Consider the following 24,370-nt stretch of genomic DNA (forward strand, 5'->3'; position numbering starts at 1 on the left):
GGAAGGCCTTGTCTTTTAAACAGAACAAAACAAACTCCTTTACACATCACACCAACACCTCTTACCAAGTTCCACTGTAGACATATAGTTACCAGAATGTTTATTGGGAAAATTGCAGCCAACAGGAAGTACTGTCAGTTCTCTGGGTTTTTAATATAATATATAATCTATTTCCTTTCTACTTCTTTTCTCCCACCCTTCAAAAGGTGCCTGAATGAAATCATATCAAGAAAGAGAGGGGTTTTTTCTTTATTTTATTTTTGAGACAGTCTTGCTTTGTCACCCAGGCTGGAGTGTAGTGGCATGATCTCGGCTCACTGCAACCTCCGCCTCCGAGGTTCAAGTGATTCTCCTGCCTCAGTCTCTGGAGTAGCTGGGACTACAAATGCACACCACCACACCTGGCTAATTTTTGTGTTTGTATTTAATTTTTTTGAGACAGAGTCTTGCTCTGTCACCTAGGCTGGAGTGCAGTGGTGTGACCTCTGCTCACTGCAACCTGCATCTCCCAGGTTCAAGCGATTCTCGTGCCTCACCCTCCCAAGTAGCTGGGGGGACTACAGGTGTGTACCACCACACCTGGCTAATTTTTGTATTTTTAGTAGAGATGGGGTTTCACCATGTTGGCCAGGCTGGCCTCGGACTCCTGACCTCAAGTGATCCACCCGCCTCAGCCTCCCAAAGTGCTGTGATTCCAGGCGTGAGCCACCACGCCCAGCCTTCTTTATTTTGTGTTACTTTATTTTATTTTTTGAGACAAGTTCTCACTCTGTTCCCCAGGCTGGAGTGCAGGAACACGATCTTGTTCACTGCAGCTGTAACCTCCTGGACTTAAGTGGTCCTCCCATGTCAGCCTCAGGAGTAGCTGGGACTACAGGCATTTGCCATCACATCTGGCTATTTTTTTTTTTTTTAATTTTTTTCTGGATATGGGAGTCTCACCATGTTACCCAAAGTGGCCTCGAACCCCTGGGCACAAGCAATCTGCCCACTTTGGCCTCCCAGAGTGCTAGGATTATAGTCATGAGCCACTGTGCCTGACTTCTTTAGATATATATATTTATATTTGGGGGGCTGGGGGGGTGGGGCAGGGAGTTATATAAAGCAACAGAAATAAGAGCTGAAAAATCAATAGAAAACTTTAAAATTTGCATAGCACAGGAAGTACCTCTTGGTTGGTGTGGAAATTTTTATTCATACATATATCATCTGCTGGCATCATATTCATCTACATGGGAAATGTGTTTGGATAGAAGGATCACACTTACCTTGTCTATTCAAGTCAGGAAGAAAAGAGGTGGAGTAAGAAAAAGGAATAGGTAGGGGAATAGTGTTCCCAAAGAAGAAACAAATAACTTGTGGTCCTAGCTTCTCCCAACTTGAAGTAATTTTAGGCAGACATAAAATTAGTTCAATCACTAAAGAACCCTTCATTCTTATGCTTTGATTTATTTATTCATTTATTTATTATTATTATTATTATTTTTTGAGATGGAGTCTTGCTCTGTTGCCTAGTCTGGAGTGCAGTGGTGCAATCTCGGCTCACTGCAACCTCTTTCTCCTGAGTTCAAGTGATTCTCCTGCCTCAGCCTCCCAAGTAGCTGAGACTACAGGTGCACATCACCGCACCCAGCTAATTTTTGTATTTTTAGTAGAGACAGGGTTTTGCCATGTTAGACAGGCTGGTCTTGAATTCCTGACCTCAGATGATTTACCTGCTTTGGCCTCCCAAAGTGCTAGGATTACAGGCGTGAGCCACACCTGGCCATGCTTTGATTTTCGAAGGAGCTGACTCCTGAGACCTACTTGCTGGCTCACTTTGGAGAGGGTCCACTTTATTTGGCAAGTACATAAGACAAGTGCCCTCTTAGAAAAACTCCATGGTTTATGTGTGAGTGTATATGTTTTATTAAGAAAAATCTCAAACATAAAAGTAGTAATATAATGATCCCCCATACCCATCACTCAATTTTAACAATTATCAACACATAGCTTTTTCTTTGAGATGGAGTTTTGCCTTATTACCCAGGCTGGAGTGTAGTGGTGCTATCTCAGCTCACTACAACCTCCACTTCCCGGGTTCAAGCATTCTCATGCCTGAGCCACCTGAGTAGTTGGGATTTCAGGTGTGCGCCACCAGACTCAGCTAATTTTTGTATTTTTAGTAGAGACGGGGTTTTGCCTTGTTGGCTAGGCTGGCCTCGAACTCCTTACCTCAAGTGATCTGCCAGCCTTGGCCTCCCAAAGTGTTGGGATTATAGGCGTGAGCCACTGCGCCTGGGCTATTTTGAAGCAAATTCCAGACTGGATATTATTCCATCCCTATGTGTCATACTTCCACATGTGTCTCTAAAAGATAAGGAAAAAAAATTTTGACACATCTAGAATGCCATTATCACTGTTTAAAATCACACAATTCCTTATTGTCACATGTTTGTGTAACTTTTTTTCCATAATTTTTTGTTGTTTGTTTTTGAGTACTTAATGTTGTTCAAATCAGAATCCAGACAAAGTCCACACGTTGCTCGTGATTTCATGTCTCTTTTCAGTCTCATCTTAATCCAAAAGGTTTCCATCCCGTTTTGGTTTTTCCTAGCCAATTTATTTCTTGAAGAAGCCAAGCTGTTCGACCTGTAGAATTTCCCACATTCTAGACTCTGCTGTTGCATCTTTGTAGTGTCATTTAACATGTTCTTCTCCCATGTATTGCCTGTAAATTAGAGGCTCGTTAAGAGTCAGGCTCAATTTTTTGGAAAAAAGACAAGGTGGTAGTGTGGTCCTTCCTGTTCATCACTGTTAGGAAGCACACAATGTCTCATAGTAATATATTGGCTTTTGAAATAATGATTCTAGCCCAGCAATTGATGATAATTGTCAAATCCATTACTTCATTAGGGGTTTATCTGTGTTTCCTGTCAGCTTCAATGTACTACATTTGCTCTTTCAAGTCCAGGTTACTTACAAGATCACTTTGGTCTCCTAGATGCTTCCTAGTGATTGAATTTTCCAAAGCTCCAGCTAACTATTCTCTCCATGAATTCTAATGGAGCACATGCACAGGGGATTTTCTCAAAGAGACTTTGTTCTTTGAAAAAAGCCAAGCCAGGTGCTGTGGCTCATACCTGTAATCCGAGCTACTTGGGAGGCTAAGGCAGGAGTATCGCTTGAGGCCGGGAGTTTGAGACCAGCCTGGGCAATATAGCAAGACCCTGTCTCTAAGAGCCAAGGTAGGAAATATTTTATCAGAGTAAGGCCTTAGGGGAAGGGGAAGATATAAAGGCTGTCAGAATAGCTTCTTTGGGAAAATTAGAGAAAAAGACTTTTCCTTTAAAACTCTAGTCTTTTGTTGCCTGGTGGTTTTGATGAATTGGCAGGGAATGTGATCATATAGTTGACTAAATTGGAGAAGGAAGTGTTCATGGAAAAGAGATTTTAGGCCAGGAACAGTGACTCATTCCTGTAATCCCAGCACTTTGGGAGGCTGAGGCAGGAGAATCACTTTAGGCTAGGACTTTGAGATCAGCCTGGGCAATATAGCGAGACCCTTTCTCAGTTCAGAAAAAGAAAAAGAGATTTTAAATCCATCACTTGGATCCTAAGTTTCAACATGCAGCTTTTTTTGTGACAAGGTTAGGAGAGTTCTCTCCCCATTACAACAAAAAAACCTCCCAATTTGAGTTTTTCAGGCTAAGTGCAAAGAGTGCCTTTAGCCTCTCACCTGCACTTAAGACCTCAAGGATTATGTCAGCCAGTCATCTCAATAGGTTGAAATGGTGCAGTGTTGGCGGGGACAGTGACTCACACCTGTAATCCCAGCACTTTGGGAGGTCGAGGCTGGCGGATCACTTGAGGTTGGGAGTTCGGGACCAGCCTGACCAACCCCATCTCTACTAAAAATACAAAATTAGCCGGGCATGGTGGCACATGCCTGTAATCCTAGCTACTCGGGAGGCTGAGGCAGGAGAATCGTTTGAGCCCAGGAGGCAGAGGTTGTGGTGAGCCGAGATCACGCCATTGCACTCCAGCCTGGTCAACAAGAGTGAAACACTGTCTCCAAAAAAAAAAAAAAAAGAAAAGAAAAGAAAAGAAATGGTGCAGTGTCATGTTGAAGTTTGCTTTCTAGAGTTTTAACGTCCAGAAGTTTAAGTTTCAGAGACTCGAGAGCTACAGCCTCAAGGAAAAATAACTCCCCATTCTACAGCCTTATGATTATCTCCCATTTCGGATTGCATCCCTCAGCCACATAAAACTGTTTCTGCTGACACTTTCCTGTGACTAGTTACCCATCCAGGGATGCTGAACTAACCCAGCTTTTTTCTGCCTTTGTCTTCAGGAGCCAATGAAGTGCTTTTGGTGGTTGGGGGCTTCGGAAGCCAGCAGTCTCCCATTGACGTGGTAGAGAAATATGACCCCAAGACTCAGGAGTGGAGCTTTTTGCCAGTAAATAATGGTGAAACCATTCGTTGGGAGGGATCTTAAATGTCCTCAGTCTCTGGCTCCAGATCATAGCTAATCCAGCCTTAAGAGTAGAAAAGCCTAATAACAGGATGTTTCTTACAACAGTCTTGTGCATATAGTAGGTACTCACTTAACAGTTTTTGACTGTTTAGATTAGAAGATTATGCCTTAGAAATGTCAGTGGCCCTGTGTCAAGGTAAACTCAGATGGCCACCACTAGTTAGGTGCCTTTCTTAGCTGTCTGTATAATTCCCAGCACATTTCATTGGTCGTGCTGTGTGAAACTGAATTGAATGTTAAATTGTGTTGAATTGAACCTAGTGTTCAGTTGAGCTCAGAAGTTTGGGCTGGGCGTGGTAGCTCACACCTATAATCCCAGCCCTTTGGGAGGCTGAGATGGGAGGATCTCTTGAAGCCAGGAGTTCAAGACCAGCCTGGGCAATATGGTGAGACTCTGTCTCTACAAAAAAGTAAACAAAAAAATTAGCCAGGCATGGTGGTGCATGCCTGTAGTCCTAGCTACTTGGGAGGCTGTGGCAGAAGATTGCTTGAGCCCAGGAGTTCGAGGTTCCAGTGAACTGTGATTGTGCCACTGCACACCAGCCTGGGTGATAGTGAGATCCTAACTCAGAAAAAAAAAGTTCGTATCTGTTTCCCTCAGCATGTCTCTCAGTGTTGAATGAACAATAGTAATTTCTGAGAAAACATGGAAATCCAACCCTCCTACCTTTTAAGGTTCTTATAATAAATCCTCGCCTTTTGATTAGCAATGTGGGAATACTTTTCCACTTTATGGAAGGATATCAGTCTCTTAACCCAGTACCTTATGGAAAAGAAAGGAGTCAGATACTGGATAACAGAAAGCTGTTAAATCTTTTGGAAGCCTTGGAAAGAAGCAGATATACAGAAAGCTTGTATCTTTAAGAGCACCACAACAGGCATGTTCAGTAGGTAGCTATTTGGGAGCCACTTGAGGATGAACCACTTAAGGAGGGTTCATCATGACAGGCGAAGAAGCATAGAGGTGTGCAGATACAACAGGGAAGATAGCAAAAGGTAAGGCCCAAAACTTGCCTAACTGAAATGCTCTGTACCTCTTCTCTCCAAATCCATAGAGCATCACTCGTAAGAGACGTTATGTGGCCTCAGTGTCCCTACATGACCGGATCTACGTCATTGGTGGCTATGATGGCCGTTCCCGCCTTAGTTCAGTGGAATGTCTAGACTACACAGCAGATGAGGATGGGGTCTGGTATTCTGTGGCCCCTATGAATGTCCGACGAGGTCTTGCTGGAGCCACCACCCTGGGAGGTAGGCTGGGTGTGCAGGGCAATTATTTCCATCTTACTGTGGCTGGACCAGGGTTTTTAACCTCTCCTGTTGTCTGGCAGGAGCATGAAATATGGAGAAAAAATTAAGGTCAAATGTTATTATTATTATTATTATTTGAGACAGGGTGTCTCTCTGTTGCCCAGGCTGGAGTGCAGTGGTGTCATCACGGCTCACTGCAGCCTCAATCTCCCCAAGCTCAAGCGATCCTCCCACCTCAGCTTCCTGAGTAGCTGGGACTACAGGCATGCATCACCATGCCCAGCTATATTTTTGTATTTTTAGTAGAGACGGGGTTTCGCCATGTTGCCCAGGCTGATCTCTAACTCCTGAGCTCAAGTGATTTACCCGCCTCGGCCTCCCAAGGTGCTGGGATTACAGGTGTGAGCCACTGTGCCCAGCTGACAAATACTCCTTTTTGCTTTCAGAAATACCCGTGTAATAGAAGCTGTTCAATATTCATGGATGTTTCAGTATTGACTACAAAGTTGGCAAATCAAGTTCCAATGTGCTGGGTGGGGAACTGGCACTAGTTGTGTTTTTGCAAACTCACAGGTGGTCTTTGAATGCTTTTAAGGATTTTATTTTACCCCATTCTTTTTAGATGTCTTCCTTGTCTATAAAACTTAATTGACTTATCTCATTAAAAAATACTTTGTTTTTGCTCTCAGACTTTTAAAGGACCCTTGGAAAATTTGTAGAGGAAAGAGTTCTTAGAAATCTCTCATTCTCTAATAGTCTGTAATTTGTTTATTCTGAGCAGATATGATCTATGTCTCTGGAGGCTTTGATGGAAGCAGGCGTCACACCAGTATGGAGCGGTATGATCCAAACATTGACCAGTGGAGCATGCTGGGAGATATGCAGACAGCCCGGGAAGGTGCCGGACTCGTAGTGGCCAGTGGAATGATCTACTGTCTAGGTATTGAGTCTGGGATGCAGGAATGGGAGGGAACTCAATGGGTAATGGACTGTGGGTAAGGATTCCTTTTTACCAGAATGAAGTTCATAGACTTCCCTTCAAGTAAAACCCTGGTGTGTCTTAATATATTTTCCATTAATTGGGATTATCTTTTTCTTATAAGTGTACTGTCAGATTTCTCTTAGAGTTATTGGAACTCTTGTGGGAAAATTGAAACTAAAATAATTAGTTGAAGCACTCAGAGAAAGACCGACCAGGAATGGGCATGAGGATTTTCCACTCTTTCTGGAATGGTCTCTGTCTTCCAGGAGGATATGACGGCTTGAATATCTTAAATTCAGTTGAGAAATACGACCCTCATACAGGACATTGGACTAATGTTACACCAATGGCCACCAAGCGTTCTGGTAAGACCAGATCTGAGGGAGGGGACAATAGGCGATGTTGTCAGACCTTTACATATATAATGGTGGTGCACGGGACAAAACGTAGATTAATGTAAAAATGAGATTCTGCTCTCCTCCTTGTCTCTTGTTTTCTCTAAATATTAGGATAAAGACAGTTGATACTTACAACTAGATTATAAGTTTGAAAACAAAAGCCTTCATGTCTTTGTTCTCTCCCTACATTTTAGAATATCTAGTACAATTTTGCCTGTGTAGTACATGTTAAATAAATGTCTGTTAAATAAAGTCTCTAATGCATAAGGACAAAAAAGTAGCTACTTATCTTCACTGAGAGCTTTTTGAAGTGGAGCAGGCTGGGATATAGAAAAGGAGAGAACACTGTGCTGTTCTAGTTTACTTACTCTGGGTAAAAATTGCTTCAGAACCATAATCACAACTCCTTTCCCTCCATCTGCCTTTATCGCCGCCTTTTTTTCACTTCCTCCCTTTCTCCTAATTAGAAGGGTTGGGCTCTGAGTTAATGAAAGTGAAGAAGAGAACCATTTTTATTATTTATCTTTTATCATTTCAAGTCCAAGCCAAAGGGTTTATAGATGGAATAACTTGTGCTGGACTAGATTATTCTAGGCCTGTGTGGGCCCAGTCCATATCCCTCATCTACCCTAGAACTCAGCTAATCATTAGTGACCATAGTTTATTTCTATAATTCAGATTCTAGGCTTAGTACCATTCATTTGCTAATGCCTTCATTTTCCCCAGGTGCAGGAGTAGCCCTGCTGAATGACCATATTTATGTGGTGGGGGGATTTGATGGTACAGCCCACCTTTCTTCCGTTGAAGCATACAACATTCGCACTGATTCCTGGACAACTGTCACCAGTATGACCACTCCACGATGCTATGTAGGGGCCACAGTGCTTCGGGGGAGACTCTATGCAATTGCAGGGTGAGGATTTAGAAACGAATCCAGACTCAGTATGTAGCCAGAGCAAGAGTCTATGTGATCTGATCCTCATTTTTGGATGGAGACAAGACTTGGGTAGGGGTAGACATCTCCAGTGGCAACTTGATTTTATTAGATTTTTTTTATTTTTTAGAGACAGAGTCTTGCTCTGTCACCCAGGCTGGAGTCTGAGTAGAGTAGCTGGGAACACAGGTGCACGCCACTGTGCCAGACTAGTTTTTTATGTTGCCTAGGCTGGTCTCCAACTCCTGGGCTCAAGCAATCCTTCCACCTCAGTCTCCCAAAGTGCTAGGATTACAGGTGAGAGTCACCATGCCTGGCCTCCAGTGGCAGCCTTAAGGAAGGACTTGTGTGGAAAGGAATAGAAGGCGAATTTCTTTCTTTCTTTCTTTAAATTTTATTGAGACAGGGTCTCACCATGTTGCCCAGGTTGGTCTCAAATTCCCTCCTGGGCTTAAGCAATCCTCTTACCTCAGCCTCCTGCATAGTTGGGATTACAGGCACGTGCCACTTAACGCAGCTGACTCATTTCTTTCTTCTGCTTCTTTCTCACTCAGATATGATGGTAATTCCCTGCTAAGTAGCATTGAATGTTATGACCCTATCATCGACAGCTGGGAAGTCGTGACATCCATGGGAACCCAGCGCTGTGATGCTGGTGTTTGTGTTCTCCGCGAGAAGTGACCATTGTTGGAGCACCATCCAGAGCTAGTGACCAGTCCAGTGGACAGTTAGTGGGAGAATCAAAAATCCTTTCCAGAATGTCTGTTTCTCACTGTGTGCACAGGGTGATTACAGGCACCAGTGCAGTGATGATTGTACTTACTTGACACATACTCCCCGTCGTCCTGGTTCTTGTTCATGAGAAGGGTGGGTAACAGATATTCCAGGAAAAAGAATCCATTGAATGGATGTGAGAGACCACATTGCCTCTCCCACTGCTTTGGGGAGCACTTTCCTGTCATTTCTAACTTACCATATGCTTGGTGTACTATATGTATGTTGTGCCTCATATGTTGCAAAGAACTAAGATGAGTATAGCCTACTAGATATGGGCAATATCCAGCCTAGATGATTGGAAAGATACCAATTTAAGTAAACTTGGTAAAATCCAAGTCTTTTTTTTTTTTTTTCCAGGAACAACTACATTTTCTCATCTACAGGTAGCTAGGGGCAACACAGTTCCATTCTAGAGGGAAACAAAAGGGAGAGCCCCACAAAACTTTGGGGACAACGGAGAGACTCATCTGACACTTCTTTTGGAGGTTAGGATTTGTATATCAGAATTGAAGTTAGAATAAGTGAATTAAACTGAATTTGATTGTGAGTGAACCTAGAACAGCACTGAAGTATTACATAAGCTGGAAGACCGAGATATTTGAAGGATCTTTTTATTTCCCCAAGGTCTTTTGCACTGGAGATAGCATAAAAGAGTGAACAAATGTTGGGATGAGAGAAGATGACATCAATGTGGGAGTTCAGTATAACTGGGGATAAACTAGAAGTACCTGTGATTTTACAGTCATCTTATTACCTGCCAGAGCTCATCTAGCCATGGCAATGTTTGCCTTGAATGGGGGTGAAAGCCTTTCTTTGTTGAATCAAATACTACTACACTATTACACTTCCACACTATTTATTTGGGGATGGGCTGGGAGTGACAGTAGCCTAGTAGTTCAGCTACCTGATTACTGCCCCATTCTTTTAGAAGCACACTTCTGCCAAGGAGTGGTTTGTACTGCTGTGTTTGGTACATTTAGCCTTTTTTCTGCTTTAAGTTTTCCTTACCTGTCCTTTAGTGTAGATTTTATTCATCACAGGACAGAATAATCAAGGACAACCAAAATCCTTTTGTTAGTTTCAGTACCTCAGCTATCAACATTTCTGAGCTATCATTCAATGTTCCTCTGTGTCATGGAGTGAAATTCTTGTTTTGTGGGTATTAGGAGTGTGGGAATGTGATAACCTGAACAACTTTTGCTCTGAAATTCCATTTTTCCCTCTTTCCCTGAGTTGTATTGACCTACAGAGTTAATTTCCTTTGTATTTTTTTAAGAAAATATTAAAAATCAACGGTCTCAAATGCCGAGAGTTTGTGGCTAACCAACATTGCCTTTAGTAAATATTTGGGAGGCAAAGATGTAGGGATCAGCCGTAGCTCCTATCTCTTCAAGCTGTTCATCTTGTGTGTTTGCCAACTAGTTCCGCTATTTCTCTGTTAGACACAGGTAAGAGGTAGCCACTTTACACTTTGGAGATTCTCATCAGTAAAATATTTACCTGATTTGCCGTATTCATTAGCCCCCTCATGCTTGGAGTTACTTGAAAATCAAAGGAATAAAGAAAAGACATCTTGAATTCACTTAGCACCCACTTGAATTTTAGGGTTTCAGTCACACCAGTCCTTTTTTCCATTTGCTTTGAATTATGGCATGTGATATAAACAGCTATGCAGAAGGCCTGCAAAACTGAAACAATCCTGATGCTTCCAGAGCAAAAGGAAGGAGGAGCCACATGAGGAAGTTATTTTCCTTAAAAGATGCCTGGTGACTTCGGCAGATGGATTGCGCCTGCTAATTAAACCAAAGCCTATAAAACGTGGCTTTTCCTATCTCAGGAAGAGATCCAGGGGAGGGTGAAGGACTGATGGCTTCTATGCTGTCTTCAGTGCTCACTAATGAGTTTCAGACCAACTTCACAAATAGTTCATACACCGAAGCCACAATGGAATGTTCTACAGAAAAATCAACACGTAAAACTTATAGCTTTTTCACTCTTTTCACAATCGTACACACTTTCATGTGCTCACATACATACACAGAGATACCCCTAATTTGGTGGTTCATCTTATTTTTTTAAGCTCCCATAACTGGCAACCAGCTACTTAGTTATCTAAGCTAGGAAAGCCAGCAGTTGCTTTGTGTCACCCCCATCACAATACAGACATCCAGCTAGTTTCTAAGTTCTGTACAATTTTAATTGTTCCAAGTCCATTCCCATATCTTTGTTCCCTCTGCTAGCTTCAGGGCCTTTCTGAGCTAGACTCATGAGGTAATAGCTACCTGATACCTTACCTCTACTCTTTTTCCTCTGTTCAATCTAGCCCCTCTATTTAGTCATAGGTTATCTTTCTGAAGCACAGGTAGGATCATTACAGTACTTAACATACAGCAGACAGTAAATATCGAACAGTTATTTCTGGCCTAAAATTCCACAGATTCCCATTATTCATGTTATTAATGTTAAATTCCTTGGCGTGACATTAAAGCCATGGAGCTCTGGGCCCACTCTGCCTTACCTACCTCTACTACCCCTTCTCCCCACGTGTAATGTGGGTCAGCCACAGTGGTCTACTAACCATTCCTAAATTTGTTCTCACCCTTGTTCATATATAATACTGTTCTGTCTGAAATAATCTTGCTTTCCTGACAATCCTAGTTAATTAAGAGCAGTGGCTTTAGAGTTGTGCTGCTTTTTCTGATCTTTACCTTTCTCATTTTGTGCACAAGCGTACCGACCCCGTAAGGAAACTGTGATGATTTAGTAAGTTTCTAAAGGCGCTTTGACACGTTTTGCCGCATAGTAAATGGTCACAATGAGTAGAAGAGACCAGCAATTAAAGCTTCCACGCATCTTTTTCCAATACCGAAAAGATACATGCCCCTCTAAGTAGTTTCCTATAGAAGAAGCTAATGTGGCTAAAACTTGATGGGAAGTCCGACACAGATTCCCTTCACATTGCCCCTAATAATGTCCCCATTTATTCAGGAGACTAAATTCAGATCTCAGAAAACTAAACAGTAAGGTCAACCTAATGATTTGTCTAGGTTTTAATATTAAGTGAAGCCCAGTGACCAGGTGGGTATGGAGATGTGTCACTGGTGCCAAGAAATGTCCCTGTCACAAAGCCTGCCGACACCTAGCCACTCAGGTTAGGCAATGAATGAAGGCGCTTGCGCAGGCGCCGGGGAAGCGGGCGCCTGCGCAGAGACGTAGTGACCGTCCGCTCGCCGCCCCGCCTCTGCCAAGCCGCGCCAGCGCAGTGAAGAACGAGCCGCAGACACAGCGTCTGCGCAGCCGTGGGTGAGGAGCCTGTGGCGGCAGCGGCAATGGAATCAACGGAGCCGCTGAGCGAGTTAGTGTCAGCCGAGGGCCGAAACCGGAAGGCGGTGCTGTGCCAGCGTTGCGGCTCCCGGGTGCTGCAGCCAGGGACAGCTCTCTTCTCTCGCCGACAGGTAGGGAGGCAGGTTGGAGGCCGTTTACACCCGCAGTCTTCCCGACGAGCCGCCGCGGTCAGAATCTGAACCCCGGCTCCTCAATTTCCGGCGACCGCGCCCTCCTCGCGCGGCCTTAAGCCCCGCCCCTCGGGCCTCAGCTTGGCGAGGCTCTGCCCCTGGGGCCGCTGAAGGCTGGGGAGGGAACCGGGTCCTGCCCCGGCATCTTTTGCCGCGGGAACCCTTCCCTGGGCCACCCGGCCCAGCCAGCCCGGCCCTCTGCCCCCGGGGCCGCTTCGAGCGCGGGCCGTGCGCCCCGCCGCCGTCCAGGGCCACTGCTCCGTGGGCGCGTGGAAGGAAGGCGCCCCATTCCGGCTCCCGAGCTCCCGCCAGCTTGCAGGACTCGGCAGGTGCCTCTCGGCCGCCGCTCACCGCGAGTGTTGCCGGGTTCCCGCCCCACTTCAGACCCCACCCGCCAGTCCTGAATTCACCGTCTCATTTATGACGGGCACCCATCTGCTCCACAGAGGATCCCCAGGAACAACGGGTGTAGGGGACGCGGCAAAATAACCCTGGTAACCTACCCACTTTACCGAGGCACTGGAACCGTCTGGTTTTCCAGATGAATCGTATTTCAAGTGCAGTAGATCCCTGACGTCCTGGAAGTAAATTTCGAAGAAAAACTTTTTTTTTTCCCTTCAGTTTAGGGATTTTTATACCCTTCCTACCACCATCATCGCAAGTGAGAAAGTTGAAAAAAAAAATTTATTTCGGTAAACTGTGTTGAAGTGCAAATATAGTGTCATTTCAACCATAGGCACATCCTATCATTCAAAATTATTTCTAAAAATATGCAGATCATTTTATTATTTCACGTGCTTGAGCAGATGGTGAAGTGTAATGTCTAGTAGAAGAACAAGAAGCACCCATTCCTCCAAAACAGCCTTTCATCAAAGAAGGAAAAAAGGAATCTGTGTCTGTTGTTTTGTAGGTATTTTGATGACTTTTGATCTAGAGATTGGTGGAGGTCCCGGGGTTCTTTTAAGACTTCCAAGGTTTAGGAGTAGAGTTCTCAATTAATTTTACGAAGTTAGTGGCGTTATGGAGTCAGTGGAAAGAACATGGATCTTGGAATTAAAACATACATGGAATTGAGGCCTGACTTTATCATTCATTAACATTAAAAGAGTTAGGCTGGGCGCGGTGGCTCATGACTGTAATCCCAGCACTTTGGGAGGCTGAGGCGGGCGGAACACCTGAGGTCAGGAGTGTGAGACCAGCCTGGCCAACATGGCAAAACCCCATCTCTACAAAAAAAAAAAAATACAAAAATTAGTTGGGCGTGGTGGCACAAGCCTGTAATCCCAGCTACTCGGGAGGCTGAGGCAGGAGAATCGCTTGAACCTGGGAAGCGGAGGTTGCAGTCAGCGGAGATTGAGTCACTGCACTCCAGTGTGGGCAACAGAGTGAGACTCCATCTCAAAAAAAAAAAAAAAAAGTTATTTAACCTCCGTGAGATGCAGGTTGCTTATCGTGTAAAACAGGGGTGTCCAGTCTTTTGGCTTCCCTGGGCCATATTGGAAGACTTGTCTTGGGCCACACACAATACACTAACGATAGCTGATGAGCTAAAAAAAAATAAATAAATAAAAATAAATTGCAAAAAAAAACCTCATAATGTTTTAAGAAAGTTTCCGAATTTGTGTTGGGCCGCATTCAAAGCCATTCTGAGCCGTTTGCCGGCCGCGGGTTGGACAAGCTTGTTGTAAAATGAAGATGATGATAGAGGGAAGAATTTGTATAAAAGCACTTAGCACTGTGCCTAGTATATAGCCCATAATATAGGTTAGTTCCCATACTCCTTTTCCATGGCAAGGTTTTGTCTAATTTTATAAACTGACATAAATTAAGAGACTTCTAAATGGAGTTTATAGTTTGTTTTAAAATTCTTAATTTTTTTTTCTTTAAAAAAAAAACATAGCCCACGCCTGTAATCCCAGCTCTTTTGGGAGGCTGAGTTGGGCGGATCACTTGAGGTCAGGATCTCAACAACTGCCTGGCCGACATGGTGAAATCCCATGTCTACTAAAAATACAAAAATTATCTGGACGTGTTGGTGGGCACCTGTAATCCCAGCTACTTGGGAGGCTGAGGGGCAAGAATCGCTTGAACCCGGGAGGCAGAAGTTCAAGATTGCACCACCGCACTCCAGCCTGGGTGACTCCGTCTCAAAAAAAAAAAAAAAGAAAAAAAGAAAAAGACGCGCTCACTGTATTGCTCAGGCTGGTCTCCAACTCCTGGGCTCAAGTGATTCATCCACTTTGGGCTCAAGTGATTCATCCACTTTGGCCTCCCAAAGTGATGGGATTACAGGTATGAGCCACCGTGCCTGGCCAGGATCTTTCTTTTCTTTTCTTTTGTTTTTGAGATGGAGTCTCACTCTGTCGCCGAGGCTGGAGTGTAGTGGCATGATTTCGGCTCACTGCAACCTCCGCCTCCCGGGTTCAAGTGATTCTCCTACCTCAGCTTCCCAAGTAGCTGGGATTACAGGTGCACGCCACCATGCCCAGCTAATTTTTGTATTTTTAGTAGAGATGGGGTTTCAGCATGTTGGCCAGGTGAGCCGCTGCGCCCTTCTGCCCTGCCCTGCCCTCCCCTCCCTTCCCTTCCCACTCCCCTCCCATCCCCTCCCCCTCCCCTCCCCCCGTTTTCCTTTCCCCCCTTCCCTTCCTCCCTCCCCTCCCCTCCCCCGTTTTCCTTTCCCCCCTTCCCTTCCTCCCTCCCCTCCCCTCCCCCGTTTTCCTTTCCCCCCTTCCCTTCCTCCCTCCCCTCCCCTCCCCGTTCCCCGTTGTGCTCTGTCAAAAGCATGGCTCACTGCAGCTTCTGATCAGTCAAAATTCTTAATTCTTGTTTGATACTATTTTAAACTGATTTTGCCAAAAATTGTGTGAGCAAATTAAATTATATATGTTACATTTCTTTTTGTTTCTCAGTGAACACAGTGGCCCCTATTCTAGAAAGGGGCTTAAGAATTTTTTTTAATGCATTTTAAGTGTTTTAAAATGTTTTCCCTCTTTTAAAAAGGCAAAAAGGTGGGGGTTTTTTTTTTTTTTGGTTGTGTTTTTTAACAATGGCTTCAATATTTCTGGAAATTTCCTATTTCTTGAGAAAGCGCTGTTGGAAGAATCCTATCCCTTTTTCTGGACTCGAGCAACTCAGCTGTAATCCAACCCAGTGTTCTCCTTACTCTCAGTCCTAATTGTTTTCTCCTTTCTTTTCTCAAATACTAATTTCAGCAAAAATATAACTTCTAGGACATGACGTAAATAGAAGGTAGAAAATTTCATGGAAGATTTTAACCAGTTATTTATTAGTCCTTTCCCTGCTCTGTGTCACACATTTTAAGGTGGGGAAAAGCAGTTCCATCCTTAGAGAAAACAAGCAGCTTCTGAGATGCTGAGCTCCTTAACTAAAGCCTTGGGGTAAACCCTGAAAAGGTTCAGGGTAGCTCTTTTTTGTTATAACTGTGACATATTGCAGATAAACCACCGTTAGGGCAATTACAGCAGGGCTGTTACTCATCTCTGCAGGTGTTAAAGGACCACTCCCAGCCGTTAAGCCTGGAGAAAGGTGTAAGGAGTCTGGCTAGAGGTGGCCTACAGCTTTCTCTCTCGCTCCACCCAGTGGAATAGCCTAGTAGTCTGCAGATGGGAACAATTGGAGAACTAGACTGCCATTCCTACCTTTGAGGTGATCCAGGGCCTAGCACTTACTGTATCTTATATTCCAGAGTTCTTTAGTCTAAAGTAGTGTGTTTCTCGATTCCTCCCGCACCCCCAGACCTCCAGAGGACATGTAGCAATATCTGGAGACATTTTTAGTTGTCAGAATGAGGGAGGTGTGCTACTGGCATCTAGTGGGTAGAAGCCAGGGATGCTGTTAAGCATCTTTTTCTTTCTTTTCTTTCTTTTTTTTTTTTTTGAGTTGGAGTCTCACTCTGTTGCCCATGCTGGAGTGCAGTGGCACGATCTCTGCTCACCTAACCTCCGCCTCCTGGGTTCAAGAGATTCTCCAGTCTCAGCCTCCCGAGTAGCTGGGATTACAGGTGCCCCCACCACGCCCAGGCTAATTTTTTGCATTTTTTAGTACAGATGGGGGTTTCACCATGTTGGCCAGGCTGGTCTTGAACTCCTGACCTCAGGTGATCGGCCACCTCAGCCTCCCAAAATGCTGGGATTACAGGCATGAGCCACTGTGCCCGGCCCGAACAATGATGTATTTTGCTCAGGAATTTAGGGGTCGACTGGGTTTAGTGAGGCAGTTCTCACTGGGGGTCTCTGTTGTGATGGCAGTCAGAAAGGCCATTCTGTCACGCGTCTGCCTGTGGGCTGGGAGGGCTCACACACCTGAGCACTGGAACAGGATTTGGGGCCACCTCCGTCCCTACATGGACCCCCCAGCCTGGTCTCCACATGGCACCCTCAGGATAGCTGGACTTCTAACACAGTGGCTGAAGGCTCCCAGCGCGTGTCCCATGAGAAATGGCAAAAGTTGCATGCCATTTTCTAACCAGCCTGTCACTTCCACTGCATATATTCATCAAGCAATCACCATGGCCTGCCCAGACCAAAGGAGAGGGGTATGGACTCCACTCTTGGTGGAAGGATTATCAGAGAATTTTCGGATGTGTTTTGAAACCAACACAAGTAACTCCCAGAAGGGAAAAAATTACGAAAAAGTTAACAGAAGTGTACTCTGTATTGTAACAGTTTTTATTCTCATCTGTATTATAGCATGCTTGCCAAGTTTTCTACAATGAAAATGTATTTTTACAATGAGAAAGGTAGTATTTTATTTTTAAAAGGGTGCTCTTAGTAGTATATCAGCAGAGTCTCACTGAGTTGTGGTGTTCTGTCTAGTTCTGAAGAGGCTGTCCAGGATTCGCTGGGGTCCTGACAGAACAAAGGTAACCAACCCATCTGGTCAGGGATCTCACTGGCAACTTCGCACCAAGTTGAGTTTGCCTCAAATTACATACTAATTTTTTTGTTGCCATCCCCAGTAGTCTATCCAGAAAGCCTCATTATATTCCAGATGTTATAGCTAATCTCCTGGCCCTAGCAATGGTCCTTGGCATTGCAGTGAATAGGTTGAGATCCAGGCAGAGATGCACATACATATGCATATATATGAGTATAGTCTTGTGGGCCTGACTTAGATGGTCTAAGTTAAAATGGGAATGTTGAGGAATAGAGCAAACAGGACCCAATATGATGCCTTGAATGGACCGTTAATTATAGTAGTACCTTTAAATCTCAAATCAAAGGAGAGAGAACTGGACAGGTGACGCTTTGTGCTACAAATGGGAACCGAGAGAGGGAAGGGGGTGATGTTTTGTTGGGCACCTCCTGAACACTAATGCTTTAGTCAGTTTTCTGTTTTGTTGGACACACCGAATTCTTGGTTGATTGGTTAGATGTCTTAACTAGTCCACTGAAGTTTACTCCATCCATGTGAAGATGTGTGGGATTTCACACCTACAGTATAGGGGATAAGCCAGAAATACATTTAGGAAAATTGAGGCCCACAGAAAGTTACAGATGCGACCGGAATTCAGGTTTCCTGGTTCCTTAATTTTGATTCCTAACTCTCTTTGCCTCTACTTGTTCCTGTTTTTGTTTAAGGTAGAACAAAGTGTTAAGGAGACCTTTAACATGAGGCAAAAAGAATGACTGGAGTAACAGTATGACACAATGGCTTGTACTGTAACCCCAGTTACTTGGGAGACTGAGGCTGGAGGATTGCCTGAGCCCAGGAGTTCAAACCCAGCCTGGGCAATGTAGAGAGACCCCATCTCTAATTACAAAAAAAAAAAAAAGTATATCGTGGGGTGGGAAATGGGAAATAAGTGATATGACAACAGCCATATGAGGAGCAGAGGGGTAACAAACTTGGCTGGCATGATATTTTGCAGTAGTCTGGGACAGCTAAGAGTGTATACACTATCAATAAGGGACAGCTAAGAGTGTATACACTATCCATATTGAAGAAATTAAAGCAATTGTGTGTGTGCCAGAGGCCTTCTCCTAATGATTGAGAAGTCATATAGGTTGGAGGGTACAAGCATCCTAGAGCTAATAATTCCAAATTGTAGAACTAGATTTTTCTTTTTATAAGATAAATCCAGTATATCCCTAACAGTGATGGAATAGATCAAAGCCAGATATTCTGTGTTTATTCGCTTAACAAATAGTTGAGATCCTGCTCTATACCAGTTGCTATTCTAAGCACTAGAGATCTAGTAATGAACAAGGTAAGCTCCTTGCTTTCCAGGAGCTGATATTCTAGTGGAGGTAGACAGGTGGTAAATAAGTAAGCCAATAAATTAACACGATAATTTCAGAAAATAAGCAAGAAGTAAACAAGTAGGAGTGGCAGGAAGAGACTTCCAGGGGAAATGAATGTGTTCATTATCTTGATTATGATAATGGTTTCACCATTATACATGTGCTAAAGTGAAATAAACTGTGCGTTTTATTTTATTACTTTTTGAGACAGGATCTCACTCTGTCACCCAGGTTGGAGTACAGTGGTATGATCTTGGCTCACTGCAGTCTCAATCTCCCTGGCTCAAGTGATCCTCCCACCTCAGCCTCCTGAGTAGCTGGGAGTACAAACACTTGCCACCATGCCCAGCTAATTTTTTTTTTTTTTTTTTTTTTTTTTTTTTGAGACAGAGTCTTGCTCTGTCACCCAGGCTGGAGAGCAGTGGTGTGATCTCAGCTCACTGCAGCCTCAATGACCTCCTGGGCTCAAGCGATCCTCTTACCTCAGCCCCATGAGTGGCTGGGACTACAGGTGTGCATCACCACAGCCAGCTAATTTTTGTGTTTTTTGTAGAGATGGGGTCTCACTATGTTGCCTAGGCTGGTCTTGAACTCCTGAGCTCAGGCGATCCTCCTGCTTCAGCCTCCCAAAGTGCTGGGATTACAGGCGCGTAGCACCACACCCAGCCCTGGCTAATTTTTTCAAACTACTTTTTGTAGAGACTAGGTCTCATTATGTTGCCCAAGCTGATGTGCATTTAAAATATGTGCAGTTCATATGTCAATTATACCTCAGTAAAACTATTTAAAAAAAAATACAGTGGGCAGTAAGTAAAGCTAATTCAGGTTGTTTGGTTAGAGAAGACCTCCTGAGAAGGCTACATTTGAGCTGACTACCAAGGAGGAGCTAGCCATGCCAAGATCTGAGGGCAGAACAGACTAATGCTGTTTGAGGAAGGCAAGAAATCCAGTGTGTCTGAAGCATAATGAGCCGGGGAAACTAGGACCATGTCGGGCCCATGTTGAGGACAGCAGTGAAACCGAGTTCCCAGACCACCCAGCTGGTGCCCCTCTTTCATTTCTCTTAAGAATCAGGCTCACGCCTGTAATCCCAGCACTTTGGGAGGCCGAGGCAGGCAGATCATGAGGTCAAGAGATGAGATCGAGACCATCCTGGCTAACACGGTAAAACGCCATCTTTACTAAAAAAAATACAAAAAATTAGCCAGGCTTGGTGGCGGGCGCCTGTAGTCCCAGCTGCTCAGGAGGCTGAGGCAGAAGAATGGCGTGAACCCAGGAGGCGGAGGTTGCAGTGAGCTGAGATCGCACCACTGCATTCCAGCCTGGGCGACAGTGGGAGAATCCGTCTCAAAAAAAAAAAAAAGAATCAGGGCAGAGACCAGAGGCAAAGAAGAGCCACCCAACACCATCGTCTACAGCTTAACGAGAGGGCTTCTCTTTTTTTGTCATTCCTGCTAGGGAGCAATGTGAAGTGTACCTAGAACGGGGGTGTTGATGGAACTGGGCCAGTTCAACTTCTGCGTTCTTTATGTTCTCTCCCACTGCAGCTTTTCCTTCCCTCCATGAGAAAGAAGCCAGCTCTGTCTGACGGCAGCAATCCTGACGGCGATCTCCTCCAGGAACACTGGCTGGTTGAGGACATGTTCATTTTTGAGAATGTGGGCTTCACCAAGGACGTGGGCAACATCAAGTTTCTGGTCTGCGCAGACTGTGAAATTGGACCAATTGGCTGGCATTGCCTAGATGACAAGAACAGTTTCTATGTGGCCTTGGAACGAGTTTCCCATGAGTAACTGAGGGGAGGGGTACTCAGGTCCACCTCCAAAGATAAACCTACTCCCCACAAGAACTGGCCTTTAATGTGGTATAACTGTTCCGCTGCCTTCTTCTCTGTGCTAATATAAATACTGAGTACCAGCATGTCCACTTGAACATGCAGAGGGTTAATCCTGCTTCCTAAAGCCTCAAGTACATGCCTCCTGCTTAGTTCACTTTGCATCACATTTCCTAAGCTCCCTTTTCCCCCAGTTTTGGGACACTGTGCTTACCTCCAAAAATCTCATCTCTTTCCTGGCATTCTCCCTAGGCTCTGTTTTGCCCAGGGGCTCCCTCTTTTTCTCGTTCTAGAAGAGCAGTATTCAACCTTTTAGCTATGACGACACATAACAAAAGATGCTTATGTACTAATAGTTGAAAGTCTGCCTTTTTCTCATTCAAGAAGGCATACAAATATCTGAGAGTGACTTTGTTGTATGGCTACCCTTGTCATCTACAGTAATTTATTCTTTCTGAAAGTAAAGCATTTTCAAAACTCAGTATTTAAACCACTAACCAGAAACATTACTTTGGATGCATCTCTAATACCATGTTTGAGCACCTCTGCTCTAGGTTGAGAATGACATTTTATTGTGAAGATGGGTGTGGTCCCTCTTCCCTTGAAATCTTGTAGTTTCTTTTTATATTAGCTCCTCACTGCTACAGCCTAGAAGGTGAGAAGCAGATTTTAACCCCATCTGGCAGCCACTCAAGGAAAACCCAGCCCTGGCTGTTTACTCAGGCTGTCTTAGAATGAGAGTGGAGGGTGTAGGATATGAGGGTTAGGCCTTTGCCACATTATACAAAAGTTTATAATTTGCCTTATCTGGACAAGTAATTTTCTTCCTTTGTTCGTAGGCAAGACTTCTTTAATGGATATTATCATTTACTGAACCTACTGGGCATGGTCCTCATGGAGTTTTGGTTCAACTGGAATCTCTGTGCCAACCCAGGATACAAACTTCCATCCAGATGCATGGATACAAATTTCCATAGCTCCGGGGCTGCTCTAACAGTTTGATATCAGCAGACTTGTTTAAGCCTTCAATTTGATTTCCAATTATTCCATCATTTCTATTCTGAAGTGACTCACCGTCGTAGAAGGAAGTTTATTATATAACCAAGGTTTCAGGTATCCTCCTGTCACCACCTCTACTATTCAGGAGGCCTAAAATTGAAATAAGTACTAAATAGAAACCTTACCATCTGAAGTCCCTTCCATTGTTTTCTAGTTGCTTCCTCATTCCTTTACCCCCAGACTTTCTAAGGACTCCCCGACTGCAGTGCAAGCTGGCCTTGGGCACAGTTTTGCAACCAACCTACTCGCCTGGAAAGGTGGCTTCCTTCTCCAGTTAGCCTGAATGAGCTTTAGTAAGCAATTGAGAGAACTGTGTTTTTCTGACAAATGGTCACATGTCCATCATTACGGCATCTGCAGAAAAACAGAGTTATCCACTCAAGTCAGGAGCAAAACCCAAGTAGATGCCTCTAGGGGCACATGGCCCCTCACATCACAAGCCAGAACCTAAGCTAAGCATTTTTTACATTGAGTTTGAGACTAGCCTGGGCAACATAGTGAGACCCCATCTCTATTTAAAAAATGAACAAAATTACCTGGGCATGGTGGTATATACCTGTAGTCCCTGCTACTTGGGAGGCTCAGGTGGGAGGATCACTTGAGCCCCAAAGATGGTGGCTGCAGTAAGCCAAGATCACACCACTGGCACTCCAGCCTGGGCAACAGAGTGAGACCCTGTCTCAAACAACAACAACAGTTTCAACAAAAAAATATATATAATATATAGCGACTTGAATAGGAAACCATAGTATTTCATTGTTTTAATTTGCATTTATTTTATTTCTAGTGAAACTTTTATATACGTATTGGTCATTTCTATTTCCTTTTTTGAGAACTGCCAAATGTTGCCCTAGTAGCCAAAAATATCAAGTTGCTATTCTGCCTTTTCAGTTTGATCTGAAAGAAATAAAGGCATTTAAGCAATGGAAGTTAGATTTCTGCATGTCCTTGGGAAGAATATATAAATTGAAAAAACAGAGGAGAGCTGAAACCTGAACATTGGGGTTTAGCTTAAGGTCAACCAACTGATTATCTAGTCAGCTATAAAATGCAAATGTCATTTCTTCATTTCCCTCACACATAATGGGCTCTCAGTACATACTTGTGAATCAGCTGCTATTTGCTGTGGATAGATAGAGGCAACCTGTGCTTTCTGCTCCGAGTATAGAAACTTCCGTTTTCTATTGGGGAGAGCAGTTGATTTTGCGAAGGCCTGATTGTTTCCACATAATTGTCTGTTGTTTTACAAAAACACAGAATCAAAGATGGGCAGTGGTGTACTGACATTTCACAAATTGTCACCATGTTGTATATGAGGCTACACATGTAACTGAGTAACTATGAGGACTTCTGCTTCTGGTAATGGTGGATAGGTCCTTTGGACTGATCAGCTCACTGGTTAACTAGAAAGGCTGGACAAAATACTTTAGAAATCTGTGTGAAGGCACCAAGAGAGCCGACATGACTTTGAAGAATTGCTAAACCAGGACAGCAGAGGAGATGGAAACCCTGGGAGATGGGCTTGGTGTGAGGGCCACTGTTCTCCTGGGAGCATTTGCCAAACTTGGAGGTGATTCAGAGGTTTAGCAGTGATTTTAGCAGCCTTTCAGAAATAGGGTACAGGGCCTGTGAAAGGGCGATGGACTTGGTGGTGTCCCTCACTTTTGGTTGAAGCCCTCAGTCTTTTGCACCCCAGGAATAAGGGTGAGGCGGTGTAGGAAACAGGTTCTCGGGACTGCAGCCCAGCCTCCGATTACGGATCTTAATCCTTGAAATTAGATTAAGGTGATCCCAGAGTGGTAGTTTGCCCAAACTCTTTGGATAAGCAAACAAAAACCCTCTCTAGAGGATATTATTATTATCCTAAACTTCAGATTATTTCTACAATTTTGCTAATACAGTATCCTGAGTACAACAAGATGTAACCAGGCATGTGAGACAAGATAGCAGGCCCACAGTGGCTGGAGACATTGGCGCCATCAGACTAAAATAACTGCTTACCATGTTCAAGGAGAGACACTAGTTTGGGAATTTCAGCAGCCTACATGGACATGTTTTTTAAAAAAGTGAATTCTAGAATTTGTAAGAATCCAATAATCAAAATTAAGAATACAGTGAAATCTTGGCTGGACATGGTGGCTCACGCCCATAATCCCAGCACTTTGGGAGGCCGAGGCCGGCGGATCACGAGGTCAAGAGTTCAAGACCAGCCTGGCCAATGTGAAACCCTGTCTGTAGTAAAAATACAAAAATTAGGTGGCGCACACCTGTAATCCCAGCTACTCGGAAGGCTGAGGCAGGAGAATCGCTTGAACCCAGGAGGCGGAGGTTGCAGTGAGTGAGCCGAGATCGTGCCACTGCACTCCAGCCTGGGACAGGGAGAGATTCCGTCTCAAAAAAAGAAAGAAAAAATACAGTGGAACCAGCATGGGCAACATAGTGAGACCCTGTCTCTACGAAAAATAAAATAAATAAAATAGCCTGGTACGGTGGTACCTGCTTGTAGTCCCAGCTACTTTTGAGGCTGATATGAGAGGATCACTTGAGCCCAGGAGTTAGAAGCTTCAGTGAGCTATGATGATGGCCACTATACTCAAGCCCGGGCAACAATGAGCCCCTGTCTCTAAATTTAAAGTTCACTGGAATTCTTTAACAGCAGCTTAGGCACAACTGAGGAGAGAACTAGAAAACTAGGGGCTAGACATAACTAACAGTAGATGTGTAAGACCACAACACAAAACCTTATATGACATTACTGAGAGAAAGTAAAAGAAAACAAATTCATGGGGCCAGGAAACTATAGCCCACAGGCCAAATTCATTCAGCCAGTACCTAC

At 44.2% G+C, this 24,370-nt stretch overlaps 2 protein-coding genes across 3 annotated transcripts in view; both read left to right on the forward strand.

The window, feature by feature from the left end:
• The window catches only part of KLHL12 (kelch like family member 12), a 31,790-nt gene extending 21,627 nt beyond the window's left edge, over nucleotides 1–10,163 (forward strand). Inside the window, exons 7-12 of one of the 2 annotated variants that reach the window (XM_063647124.1) lie at nucleotides 4,334–4,440; nucleotides 5,574–5,769; nucleotides 6,551–6,709; nucleotides 7,018–7,116; nucleotides 7,876–8,062; nucleotides 8,638–10,163. In XM_063647124.1, coding sequence (XP_063503194.1) covers nucleotides 4,334–4,440; nucleotides 5,574–5,769; nucleotides 6,551–6,709; nucleotides 7,018–7,116; nucleotides 7,876–8,062; nucleotides 8,638–8,764 — 875 coding nt within the window. In that variant the 3' untranslated portion in view covers nucleotides 8,765–10,163. The remainder of the gene's footprint in view (nucleotides 1–4,333; nucleotides 4,441–5,573; nucleotides 5,770–6,550; nucleotides 6,710–7,017; nucleotides 7,117–7,875; nucleotides 8,063–8,637) is intronic. The other variant, XM_054475674.2, reaches the window with a different exon arrangement.
• A 1,194-nt stretch (nucleotides 10,164–11,357) lies between these two features.
• On the forward strand, nucleotides 11,358–22,463 carry RABIF (RAB interacting factor). The gene is made up of 2 exons (XM_054475683.2): nucleotides 11,358–12,315; nucleotides 20,189–22,463. The coding sequence occupies exons 1-2, from the start codon at nucleotides 12,190–12,192 to the stop codon at nucleotides 20,432–20,434; spliced, it is 372 nt and encodes a 123-aa protein (XP_054331658.1). The 5' UTR covers nucleotides 11,358–12,189; the 3' UTR covers nucleotides 20,435–22,463.
• The last annotated feature ends 1,907 nt before the right edge of the window (nucleotides 22,464–24,370 follow it).

Source organism: Pongo pygmaeus, chromosome 1, assembly GCF_028885625.2.
Source record: "Pongo pygmaeus isolate AG05252 chromosome 1, NHGRI_mPonPyg2-v2.0_pri, whole genome shotgun sequence".
In the NCBI taxonomy this organism is placed as follows: domain Eukaryota; kingdom Metazoa; phylum Chordata; class Mammalia; order Primates; family Hominidae; genus Pongo; species Pongo pygmaeus.

Excerpts from the sequence above, each read along its gene's own strand:
- RABIF (XM_054475683.2), top strand. The coding sequence starts at position 12,190 with ATGGAATCAACGGAGCCGCTGAGCGAGTTAGTGTCAGCCGAGGGCCGA. Across the intron at positions 12,316-20,188 it reads CTCTCTTCTCTCGCCGACAG|CTTTTCCTTCCCTCCATGAG; the intron begins GTAGGGAGGCAG and ends CTCCCACTGCAG.